Source organism: Solanum tuberosum, unplaced genomic scaffold (genome assembly GCF_000226075.1).
Source record: "Solanum tuberosum cultivar DM 1-3 516 R44 unplaced genomic scaffold, SolTub_3.0 scf00457, whole genome shotgun sequence".
Classification (NCBI taxonomy): Eukaryota; Viridiplantae; Streptophyta; class Magnoliopsida; order Solanales; family Solanaceae; genus Solanum; species Solanum tuberosum.
The window spans coordinates 294,169-306,542 of NW_006239380.1; the positions used below are offsets into that span (position 1 = coordinate 294,169).

The following is a 12,374-nucleotide window of genomic DNA, read 5'->3' on the forward strand; positions in this document are numbered from 1 at the left end:
GATCTTGGTAAGACAAATTTTTGTCTAGGCCTTTAGATTGAACATTTGACAAATGAAATATTTATCCATCAATCAACATATACTGAAAAGGTTTTGAAGCAATTTTACATGGATAAATCACATCCACTGAGTACCCTGATGGTTGTGAGATCTCTTGACATAAATAAAGATCCATTCCGACCTCAAGAAAAGGATGAAGAGCTTCTTGGTGATGAAACTCCATATCTCAGTGCTATTGAGGCACTAATGTACCTTACTAATAATACCTGACCAGATATTTGTTTCGCGGTAAGTTTATTGGCGAGATTCAGCTCATGTCCAACAAGAAGACATTGGAAAGGTGTTAAGCATATATCTTCAAGGAACAATTGATATGTGATTGTTGTATTCTAATGCATCCAATTCAGAATTGATCAGTTATGCATATGCTGGCTATTTGTCTGACCCACATAAAGCTCGACCTCAGACAGACTATTTATTCACATATGGAGGTACAACTATATCATGGCGTTCGATGAAGAAAAAAATAGTTGCTACTTCTTCAAATCATGCAGAGATAATAGTCATTCATGAAGCCAATCGAGAGTGTGTAAGGTTAAGATCAATGACTCAACACATTTTGCAATTATGTGATCTTTCTGTGCAAACAAAGATTTCAACAATATTGCATGAAGATAATGTTGCTTGGATAGCTCAATTAAAGGGAGGATATATCAAAGGAGACTGAACAAAGCACATTTCACCTAAGTTCTTTTTCACACATGATCTTCAACAAAATGGTGAGATAAATGTTCAATAGATTCGTTTGAGTGATAATCTTGCAGATTTATTCACTAAGGCATTGCCAATGTCAATATTTGAGAAGCTAAGATATAAGATTGGAATGTGTCATCTCTGAGATATCAAATAAATTTTTCATCAGGGGGAGTAAATTACGCGATGTACTCTTTTTCCCTTAGCCAAAGTTATGTCCCATTGGGTTTTCCTAGTAAGGTTTTTGATGAGGCAACACTCAAGGCGTATTACAAGATGTGTGTACTCTTTTTCCTTCACTAGGCTTTTTCCCATTGGGTTTTCCCTAGTAAGGTTTTAACGAAGCACATTATCTATAAACATCCAAGGGGGTGTGTTATAAAACCATTGAATTGTGGATGTTTCTTTTCATCAACAACCTAACGTAATGAACCTATTTAATGTAAGTCTTAAAGTTGTACTAACATATTTGGTTAAAGGATGTAAACGGGTGTTTTCTAAATCTTATAAAAGGGTATCCTTTACCCTTGTGAAATACTCACTTGAAGAGATAAAAGAATACTCTTTACTCTATACTTTCCATCACAATTTGTCTTCCTTACTTGTTTAGTATTATAATATTTTGCTCTCATTTTACAACATGTTTATTGTTTTTGAGAAAAATTAAAAATAAAAATAAAAATCAAATCTACAACTTTCTTTGCATTTTCATTTTTTTTAATGAGGGATCTTAGTAAGAGTTTTCAATTAATTGGTTTATATTGATATATTTTAAAAATATTTTTAATAATTAATTTTTATTTAACTTAAATATTAGGAACATGATTAGATCGATAATAATAATAATAATAGAGAAACTTTACGTTTAATTGAATATGTTTAAAATAAATCAAAGATGGTGGGACTTAAGCATTTTTATTTAAACTCATAAACATAATATATTCAAAATGTAATTCAAGCCTTACATAACTCATAAAACGATTGTGCTATAACCATGGGACTCAAGGGATGCCTGATACCTTCCCCTCAATCAACATAATTCTTTACCTAAACTTCTAGTTCGCAGACCAACAGAATAAAGAGTCAATTTTCATTTGATTAGAGATTTTAATAAGGTGACTTGGAACACCAAAACTTAATTTCAAGTGACGATTTTGAAATAAAATAATTCCTTTTCATAATAGTCACTTTAATTGGAAAAACACTTTTTTTTCAAAACTTTGTTTTCTTTTTAAGAGTGAGGTTGGTGAAAAATAGAGGCGTGACAAATTAAATAAGACAAATTAATATTAATTAATTAACGAGCTTTCTAATCTTAACAAAATAAAGAAATAATCTCATTATAAACTAATTGACTTAAAAATATAAACTATTAATTAAACTAAACTAATTGACAAAATATTCAATTAAAAGCAATCTTTTTGAAGTGACTTTCGAATATTTATAAAAGATAGAAATTATATAAATTAAATACTATAAATATATAGAAATATATACGTTATTTTAATAAAAAAATATAAATACTAAATCATTTAAAATGACTTCAAAATATTTTTGATTTTCTTTATAAAAAAGCTAATTATTTTCAAATTGTTTGAAATTGAAGAAGCTCGGGGATTCATTTATATTGTGGAGGGTCAAAATTGGCCGTATCAACATATACTACTTACTCAGATCAAACCTCTAAATTATTTTCCTGATATAAAAAGTTTGACTCAAAAAATCTGGTCAGAACAAGACCAAAATCATAAACTACATATATTTCAAGATGATATGATCTAACTTCGTATCTAATACACCCCCATTTAGTTACATGCCAAAATAGTTACTACCAACAATTTAGTATTCTTTAAGTCAAACTATTCAAAAATTTATAAAATCTGAATTTTCTCTATAAATAGGAGCTAATCCTAGGAAAAGAAACACACAACAACATTATGTAGCATTTGATATCCTCCCAAGCAAACACATTTCTCCTCCTCTTTAGCCATGAATAGAAAGGAAGTGAAGTTTGCTTTCATTGAAAGTAAAACTGACAAGGAAGTCTTCTACAAGAAAAGATAGAAAAAGTTCTTGAAAAAGTCTCATGAACTAACACATTTTGTGGGATTAAAATGCCTACGATCATCTATAGTTCTTACCACAATAAAATTGTGGTGTTTTCAAATCATGAAGCTACAACCAGTGTTTTTACAAAGTTTAGGATTTTCTAGCATAGGTTTAATCAAAAAATATGATGGCGAAAAATGGGTTAACCAGGCAAAGAATTGGAAAGACAGAGGGAATAACTGTGTAACGTAAGGAAGAAATGACGAACACGTTGTATGAAGTGTTGAAGGAAATATCAAAGAGAACGTCTTTTCCCTTCAACAATTCATGCATCATGTTCTTAATTTCCTTCCTCACCTTACACAATTATTCTTTCATCTTTTCAATTATTTGCTTGGTGAACTCTTCTTTTCTCAATATATTTTTTGACTGAACAGATGCTAGAAGATTCTTAAACTTTGTTAAAAACATTAATTTTAGCTTCATGAGTTTATTACATGATATGTTCATTGTGGTAAAAACTTTAGATAATGAAAGTCATTTCAATACCACAAAATGTGTCGAGTTCATCAGCCTTTTTTAAGAGCCCTTTCAAACCTTTTTAACATGAGGCTTCCTTGTCAGTTTTGCTTTCACTGAAAGCAAGCTTCAAACTGCAACAAATTATTGTACAAAGGGTGTTGTGAATTGTACCATCAACTTGCTTCTTTTTCATTACTTTACTTTACTAATATTTAGAAATGACACTTTGTGCTGTACGACACTGCAACAAATTATTGTACAAAATGTATTGTAAACTGTACTATACCAAAAAATAAATTAAATATACGTGTGAATTGTATGGACTATCAAATAGTGTGAATTTGTAAAATGCTGAATTTGTAAAATGCTACAAATGTTCACTACAAAAAAATTGAACTAACGTGTCCATTCAAATGACACTTTGTGGTGTACAAGCACTATAACAAATTATTGTACACTTTAGTAATGACACTTTGTGGTGTACGAACACTGCAACAAATTATTGTACAAAGGGTATTGTAAGTTGTACTAGCAACTTGTTCTAATATATAAATAGTATATTGTGTGTATATATATATATATATATACACTTTGTGGTGTACGAACACTGCAACAAATTATTGTACAAAGGGTATTGTAAGTTGTACTAGCAACTTGCTCTAATATAATAAATAGTATATTGTGTGTATATTTTGTATATATTAGAAGTGTGTGTGTGTGTGTGTGTATATATATATAATGTAAGTGTTATATTATATTTAGTATACATTATAAGTATAATAGATAGTATATACTACGTAGTGTGTATGCCTATTTGTATTTGGTATACATTATAAGTACAATTTAGTAATGCCTATTATATTCATATATACTCAATGTATATTTCATGTATAGTTATACTATATTCAACTTTTTGAGTGTATCATAATGTATAGTTAGTGTATAGTTCATGTATAAGTAAGCTATATTATTGTATAGTCAGTATTATCAGTACATACTTCCAATGATTTGTTTTAGCTATTTTTTTATGTAAATAAAATATGACTATATTTATTATAAACTAATTACTTTATTGTATATATTTGAAACTACCCCCACCCCTTAATAAAATAACACTCTTTCCAAAAGTATACTTCAGCAAAAAAAAAAAATAGATTTTAAAAGTTGGACGAAAGCTATTAATCAAAATACGAAGAAATAAGAAATGAGTGGTGGAGGGGCAATTCAACTACCACAATGTTTAACTTTTATTATTATTTTTGGAGCAAGTCAACTACCGCATATTCATCATAACAATATTATTATTATTCTAATTATTATTATCATCATCATGTTTATCATTATTATTATTTTTCATGCCAGAATTTCTTAATTAGTTCAAGATGGATAAGAGACATCATTCAAGTTCTCATATAGTTTAAGACTATATCATCCTTGACTACCATTGGTACAAAAAAATAATGGCTGATTACTGGTAATAATTGTCTTTTAAAAACGATAACACTAGGAAAATATACATATACAAATAGAAAGATAATGTTTATAATTATAATGCTTAGTTAGGTTGGAATATCTATTTATTCCACAAATTATTAAGAAAAAAAGAAATACTCATATATTGTGAGTATATAATGAGCCATGTAACCCTTACGTTTTAATTTATTTATTTTTTTCTTTTTCACTACAATGTTATTTTTTTTAATTTTTTTTTTAAATATTGTTAAAATATAGAAAAATCTAAGCATCCAATGTCATAGTAACTGCCATCAATGCCTAAAGAATGAATAGACGGTCTCCATATCACACTCTTAGACTAAATCCTAAACCAATGAGTGATTAGATATATTTTTGATATTGTAGTCCATTATAAACTTGCTTTTTAAAATTTTATATTTTTTGTAAGAAATTTTTATTTTTACATATGCATAAAAAATATCTATTTATTTTTCAAATAAAAAATCTGAAAATAACTATGCATGTGTTTCTAAAGATGCGTGCATTTTTAAGTTTGAAGTTTGAACTCGTACTATAATATACTCTAGGTGTTTTGAAAGTCTACCTTGTAATGGGATATTAGTGTAATTATATACTCCAATTGACAAATTTGTCTGACCAAGTAATTATTTGATTAGCATGAAATTGAGTGTAATTGAGGAAAATAACTATACTCTTCAATTTTCAAGTAGGTCAAAAAAAATAAAATATTGATAGTAATTTAGTGTAACAATCGGATGAGTTTTTATGATTAGTCTTTATTTATAATAAAAGAATACTCAATTATGTAGTTATACTTTGTGCAACCAAACATGACATTATGAATTACATTTAAGTACGTTACAAACATACATTATTAATAATTACTATAATATGTAATTACTATTTCAAGAACTACACAATTATATAATTTTTCAAATATTTCTATATAAAATATAACTCAAGTTCATATATGATACATATGTTGGGATATATACTATTAACCATGTGTTAAGAAATAATATTTATTATAGAATAAATATTTGCTCAATTTTAATAGATCATATATTCGTTTATGGTGTCTATTTACTTATATAGTAGATGATTTAGTGTGTAGAGTTTTAGCTTATACACAGAGGATTAAATCATCGGTTCTTATAAGTATAAAGATTTTTGTTCACAATCTAGGATGGAAATTGGACATGCCATCGGTACGATTGTAGCACAAGATTATAGGTAATTTATCTTGATTATGGGAACGGTATAGTTCCAACTTCTTGTGCTAGTGCATTTTGTATGTATTGAACGGGACCGAGTAGAGATAGTTGTTTTAGACTGACTGACAAAACATATTCTCTAAACTATTAAATGTACTTATATTCTTAATCCTGATATAACTATTATGATCTGTATATATTAATTATCGTTTTGATTTATTAAAAGGTGAGATTCTGAGATGGGTCAATATTCCTGGTAAGTTGGATGATAATAATATATATTGGTGAAATAATAAGTTAGTTGATGAAATCCATGTCTCGTTATAGAGATTGATTGATATGCCTTTTTGAGAAACTTATAAGTTTTCATCGTGTCAAACCTTGCAAGTGGATTTATGAATCCGACACATGAAATAAGTTAAGTAGTGCTCTAAAGGAAATTAATCATTAAGTTAAATTCGTCAGTAATTTAATTTATTGATTAGTATCTGAAATCTTAACATGGGGAATTACATAAGTGTTTAATGGGGAATTACAAAATATAAATAGAGGAGTGCAATTACGAATTTCTAGTGGAATGATTTGTAATTTATTATGGTAAGAATAATTCAAATTAATTATTTGGAATTATTTCCATAATAGGAAGCCTCAGTAATTAATTATGTGGTCCCTCCAGTGCCCATATTTAACTAGAACTCAGAATCCTAATTCTAAAGGGAAAAGGGGAGAGGCGTTAGTTTTCTTATAAAAAGAAAACTAGCGTGTATTTTTCGGGGGAAGAAAAATAACGTGTGTTCGGTTCTCCTCTTTGGATTTTGAAGAAATCTCTATAATTAGGGATTATTCTAGCCCTAGATTGTTTAGTTTTCTATTCGATACTTGCCCACCCTAGTATTGAGAGAGTTCAGATGTGAACTTGGGATCACTGTAGAAGACCATGGCTATCTTGTAGATTCACTTGAAGGACTGTCTAACTTGGGGATTCGCTTGAAGGTATCTGTTCATGCTTCAAGAGGTATTTATCAAATTAAGTTTCAGTATGTTTATGTGTTCTAGCATGATTATGTGGTCTAGCATAAACAATATTGGTTATCTATTATTCATGTAAGTAGAAAGATTCTGGTATGCTTCCGCTGTGAATATATGTTTCCAACAACATATACTTTTGAACTCGATATGATATCATAGCCCGATTAATATATCCGCGATTTACAAGGAATGTTTACTCATGGCAACAAATATGTTGAAGTCTTGAGGACAAACAATTATATTCATATTGATAATTAAGCTTCTGAAGAAGGATACTACATACGAAGATGATTACAATAAAGTATATATAACATAAGATAAAATACAGGTTCATATGGTACATATATTTTTAAGTTTGATATTTGGTAACTCGATTGACAAATATGTGAGTTACTAGGCAAATATTGTTGGAGTGAGGTGATAGTAGCTATAACTCCTAGTGAAGCCACAACCATGATGATTGGCCTCATTAGAGTCCAATTCCATCAATAAATTGAGAAAAAAATCAACATCACAAGGAAGAACCAAAGGACCTTTACTATTGTAACCAAACTCTGATTCAGCTTCATCAAGCAACATCTTGAAGAGGGGATGATTCACATATTCAGTCTTAATCGCGAATCTTTGTTTATCTGATCCAACATAGACGGAGAAACAACCTTGTGTAGACACTCGATATCTTGATTTTCTAGCCCGTTTTGTTGTCAAGGCATGTTGATTATTTTCTAATGAATTTTTTCGACCAAAAGATTTGCAACGCTCCCATGTTTTGGGGATTATTCCTTTCTTTCCTTTTGAATCCAATTTGTTCAAATCCATAGTTATTTTTCGAAAAACAAAACACGTATTAGATATATAGTATGGTCTATATCTAGGGATTTAAGCTAACCTCTATCGTAAGCCAAGTAAAGCTCGACCTTCATCCTTGGCCTCATGGTGTTACTCATGTAGATAAAGTTCACACAAAAAAGAGATATTCATGCAAGAAGATTGTACACGAATTTATCACTGATTCGTCGGTGGGAAAAATCTTTGTTTAAAAAGGTTGCAAAAGTAAAAGAGGAGATAAAAGGGGATTGGGAAGGAAGTAGTGGAGAATGTATATGTCAAGAAGGATTAAACTCTCTTGGCAAGTTTTTCAATAAATGTAGATGTAACACTATATATATACACACGAAGGCCAACAATGGTATAATATAAGATTGAATTATTAGTAGTATTTTTTAAAATAAAAATAATAGTAAAAGGGCTATGGTGATGATTGTCAACTCTTGAAGGAATTAATTATCAAAGTTTTCCATTTTATTATTATGATGATTAACCTTAGGATGTCACAAAGAGGCCAATTTGGAATGGGTCATGCCACTTGTCATTTAATTACCATCCAACTGTTTAAAGGATGTTTATGTTTACTTACAATATATTTCTATAAAATGCTCCAAATAATTGAGCCATTATAATGAGAATGTATTTTATGTTAATAAATTAATATGTGATATACAAAATTAACCAGAAATTTGAAGGTCAACCAACTTACCCACCCCACCCCTGCCCCACTTTTATCCTCTTTACTTCTTCTTCTTTTTTTTCGAAAAAGAAAAAGAAAAGACTTAGCTGAATTATCACTAGGAAGTTTAATTAAGTAAAAAGCTTGCGAAAAGAAGGAGCTCGAGTTCAGACCATATGACTAGTGGTGTCTATGGCGCAGAAAGTGATGGCCCACCTAATTCATCTAACATTTTAAGACATACATACATATTATACATATTTGTGCTATCTGTACTTTCAAATAATTACGTATCTTATCAGTAATTAATTTTCATATCATATATTAAAAAAGATATACCTAGACACATATATTTTGCTACCAGATGCACTTAAACAGGGACAGAGGTGAGCGAGATAATCATGTATTCCACATACGATCGAATCACACTAGATACATATATATGGTGCAATTCACATAAATATGAGATACCAGATACATAGGAGAGTGGCGAGCAAGATGGGAGGGAGACGAGTGATTGTTATATACCCAAATACAATATGTGACAAGCTTTCGAAGTCTTGCATTCATTTCTGTCTCATTTTCAGGTAGAGTGTACCTGGCTCCTATAGGAACCCCCTGATCTGATGGGGGGAATTCCTATGAAAGAGGCTCACTTGGAAGGAGCGATAGAAGAGATAGCCTCATTCAACAGGAAAGCTTTATGCTTTTTCTAGCTTTGGTAGGGTTTCTTCCTTTATTGAGTTAGCTTGGCTCTTGGCTATCCATGTAGATACAGTGTATCTAGAACAAATTACACCTAATTTCTACCCCATGTATCTCTAGATACATGTATCTGGACGCACTAGAATCTGGTAAGATTCGTAATATTGCAAACTAGAGTGTGTCTAAGTAGTTGGCTCCTGAACTAGTGAAATTTTCCCATATTTTAAGAGTTGGACACAAGACAATTTCATATTAGACTAATTTTAGTCACACCTAACATAACCCATTTCTAAAGTAATCTTCAATTAGCCCAATATTAACACAATTCAAGTTCATTTTAAGGATTTACTTTAATTTGGATTAGCTATTTGAGATTTACTTTGATTTTTCTAACGGGTCAGGATTCGGGTCTTAGGGTTTTGATCCCAAATTGAGGTCGGATCTCGGGTTAGGGTCAATGCTCGAGTCTTAGGTTCTAGGTCAAATCCATGATTATTGGGTCAAGTTGAGATCTTTAGTACAGGTCGAGGTTGGGTTTCGAATCTCAAGTCATGTTTAGATCTCCAATTTTAGATCAAAATTGAGGCTTAATCTCAAGTCTAGAGGCGTATTCAAAGTGGTCGAATTTGGGTTGGGTCTCAAATCTTAAGTTTCGAGTCAAAGTCAGGTCTTGATTCTCGGATCAGGATCACGTCTCCAAGTCCCAAGTGAGATTCGAGATCGAGCCTCGGGCTACAGTTAGGGTCTGGTCTAGGGTTTTAAGTTTAGGGTCAAAATCAAGGCTCAAGTTCTAAGATAAAGTCAAGTATCGGTTCTTAAGTTGGGGTCGATTCTCATATTAGGGTCTTGGGTCAAGGTCGGATCTCAAATTTTGGGTCAAAATTAGGCTCAGGTCACTAGTTTTGGGTCTAATTCTCGGATCAAGTCAGGTCTCGAGTTAAGGTCAAATCTTGGGTTCATAGTTAGGTTAGGTCTCGGGTTCAAAGTCAAAGTCGAGTCTCGGGTCCCTATCAGGGTGGGGACTCAAGTCTCAGGTTCTTGGTCAAATTAAAGTCGAGGCTTAAGTCTCAGGGACTAGGTTGGGGTTTTGGGTTATGGTCGGGACTTGAGGTCTTAGTCAAAGTTGGGAATCATGTAGTGGGTTGAGGTCAGGCCTCAGATCCAAGTCAAAATAAGGTTAGCTCTCAAGTTAATAGGGTCAATTCGAGTCTGGTGTCCCGAGTGTCAAGTTGAAGTCGAGGGGTAAGGCTCACCTCTTGGGTTTATAGTCAAGGTTGGGTCGAGGTCAGGTCTTATGCCTTGGGTCAGGGTTGGATCGGGCGGGGGATCACGGTTGTGAGTCAAACATAAGGGCTCGAGTTTCGATGGATGGTAGGTAGGGGCGGACCTAATTAAGGGGTGGGGTAGGGGAAGGTGGACCATTTGAAAAAAATGGGTTAAACAAGGCAAGTCATGACTCATGACCCAACCCATTTTCAGCCCATTTTTGCCCATGTAATATTTGGGATGATATTAAGTCAAGTCAGTTTAACTTGATCAATTGCAGCCCGATTCATCTATTTGACACTCTTAAATTGTGACTATTTGAACTGTAACTTACTGGCAGTAAGTGAGTTCTGTATCAAACAATCTTTGAAATAACCAATTAACAAGGGTCAGTGTGATGGAGCGCAATATTAGAGATTTCTTTTGAAATTATCCCTTAATTTATATTATATATACAATCGAAAAGAGGCCAAAAATACCCTTAACTTATCTTTTGACTTAAAAATGCCCCTAAAACTAACCATCGACCAATTGATTAGTTGAGCTTTATAAAAAGCCTTGAGGCAGTATATGATTGGCTCATACATTAACCCAATGTGAACTTTAGATCACCCAACAGCTACACTGCATATAATTCCTATGAAACGTGTTGAGCAGATCAATGACCATTTTTTTAAAATCTAACTTACGAGCACAAGAGTAATAATGACCATTTTAAAAAAATAAATGGAAATGGACCTTCCAAATTTTCCAACATCTAAAAGCTCAATTTATACTCATTCTGTCCTTATTTACTTGTCCATTTTTAATTTGATATACCTATTAAGAAAATAATAGTTGACATAGTAAGTTTATCATTTTACTCATATTAATTGATAGAATTCCAAAATCAATTTACTCATTAAAGAAGTTCTACTTTTTTCAAAAACAATAATTCTCTAAATAAATTGAAGGTATAATAGATAAAAAAGTATTCTCTTTTCTTGATTTGTCAAAAATAATAATTAAAAAGTTTTGGCAAGTAAAAAGGGACAGAAGACTTCTATTGGAGTGAAAAAAAAAAGTTTTCATTGGGTTAAGAGCAAGTTTCATAAGCCTTCTCAAAACCATTACTATCATTATTATTTGTACACATTTTTTTTTCTCATTAGATCAAATCTGTTCCAATCGTTCCATTAATTGGTGTCCATTAGTTTGTATTCGACATTATTTTATTTTTGGTTTAAAAATTCCTTTGTTCGTGTAATATAACAATGATCTAGGGGCGGAGCCAGGGAGAAGGGGTTTATTCAAACTCTCATCAACAGAAAATTATACCATTTATACATGAGTATAATTATATTTTATACATTTATAATAATTATTGAATTTTCTTAAACTTCTTTATGTGTTTACTTCTTTGTATTTTGAATTTACTTGATAAAAATCCTGATTAAAATCCTGATTTCGTATTAATAGCGTCAAATGAACATCTACCGATTTTATTCTCAGTATAATTTGAATCTTGACAAATGGGGCACATAACACATTAGCATTTCATATAGACGAAGAGACCATTTTGTAGTCCACTTAAAATTGTTATTCTGTGTCAAACATGAAAGTAAAATAAAGTGGGTGATCTATTTCCTTTTAGCTCTAATATAGGGAAAATTGTATGAAATAGCAAACTATTAATTCAAATTAAATGTTATAGCCATAGTTTCTTTTATTTGTAATTCGTAGCAAACATTTCATGTTTTTTGCCATCCCATTTGTATACCGAAATATACAAATGCGGGACCCATTTGTATACCGACGAAATATACAAATGCAGGACCCATTTGTATACCGAAATATACAAATAGACCCATTCG

General features: G+C 31.2%; 1 protein-coding gene across 1 annotated transcript; it reads right to left on the reverse strand.

Annotated features, from left to right (window-relative positions):
* Window positions 1-7,436: 7,436 nt before the first annotated feature.
* On the reverse strand, window positions 7,437-7,862 carry LOC102604268 (indole-3-acetic acid-induced protein ARG7-like). The gene has a single exon (XM_006363716.2). It carries the CDS (start codon window positions 7,860-7,862, stop codon window positions 7,437-7,439), a length of 426 nt encoding a protein of 141 aa, XP_006363778.1.
* Window positions 7,863-12,374: the final 4,512 nt, after the last annotated feature.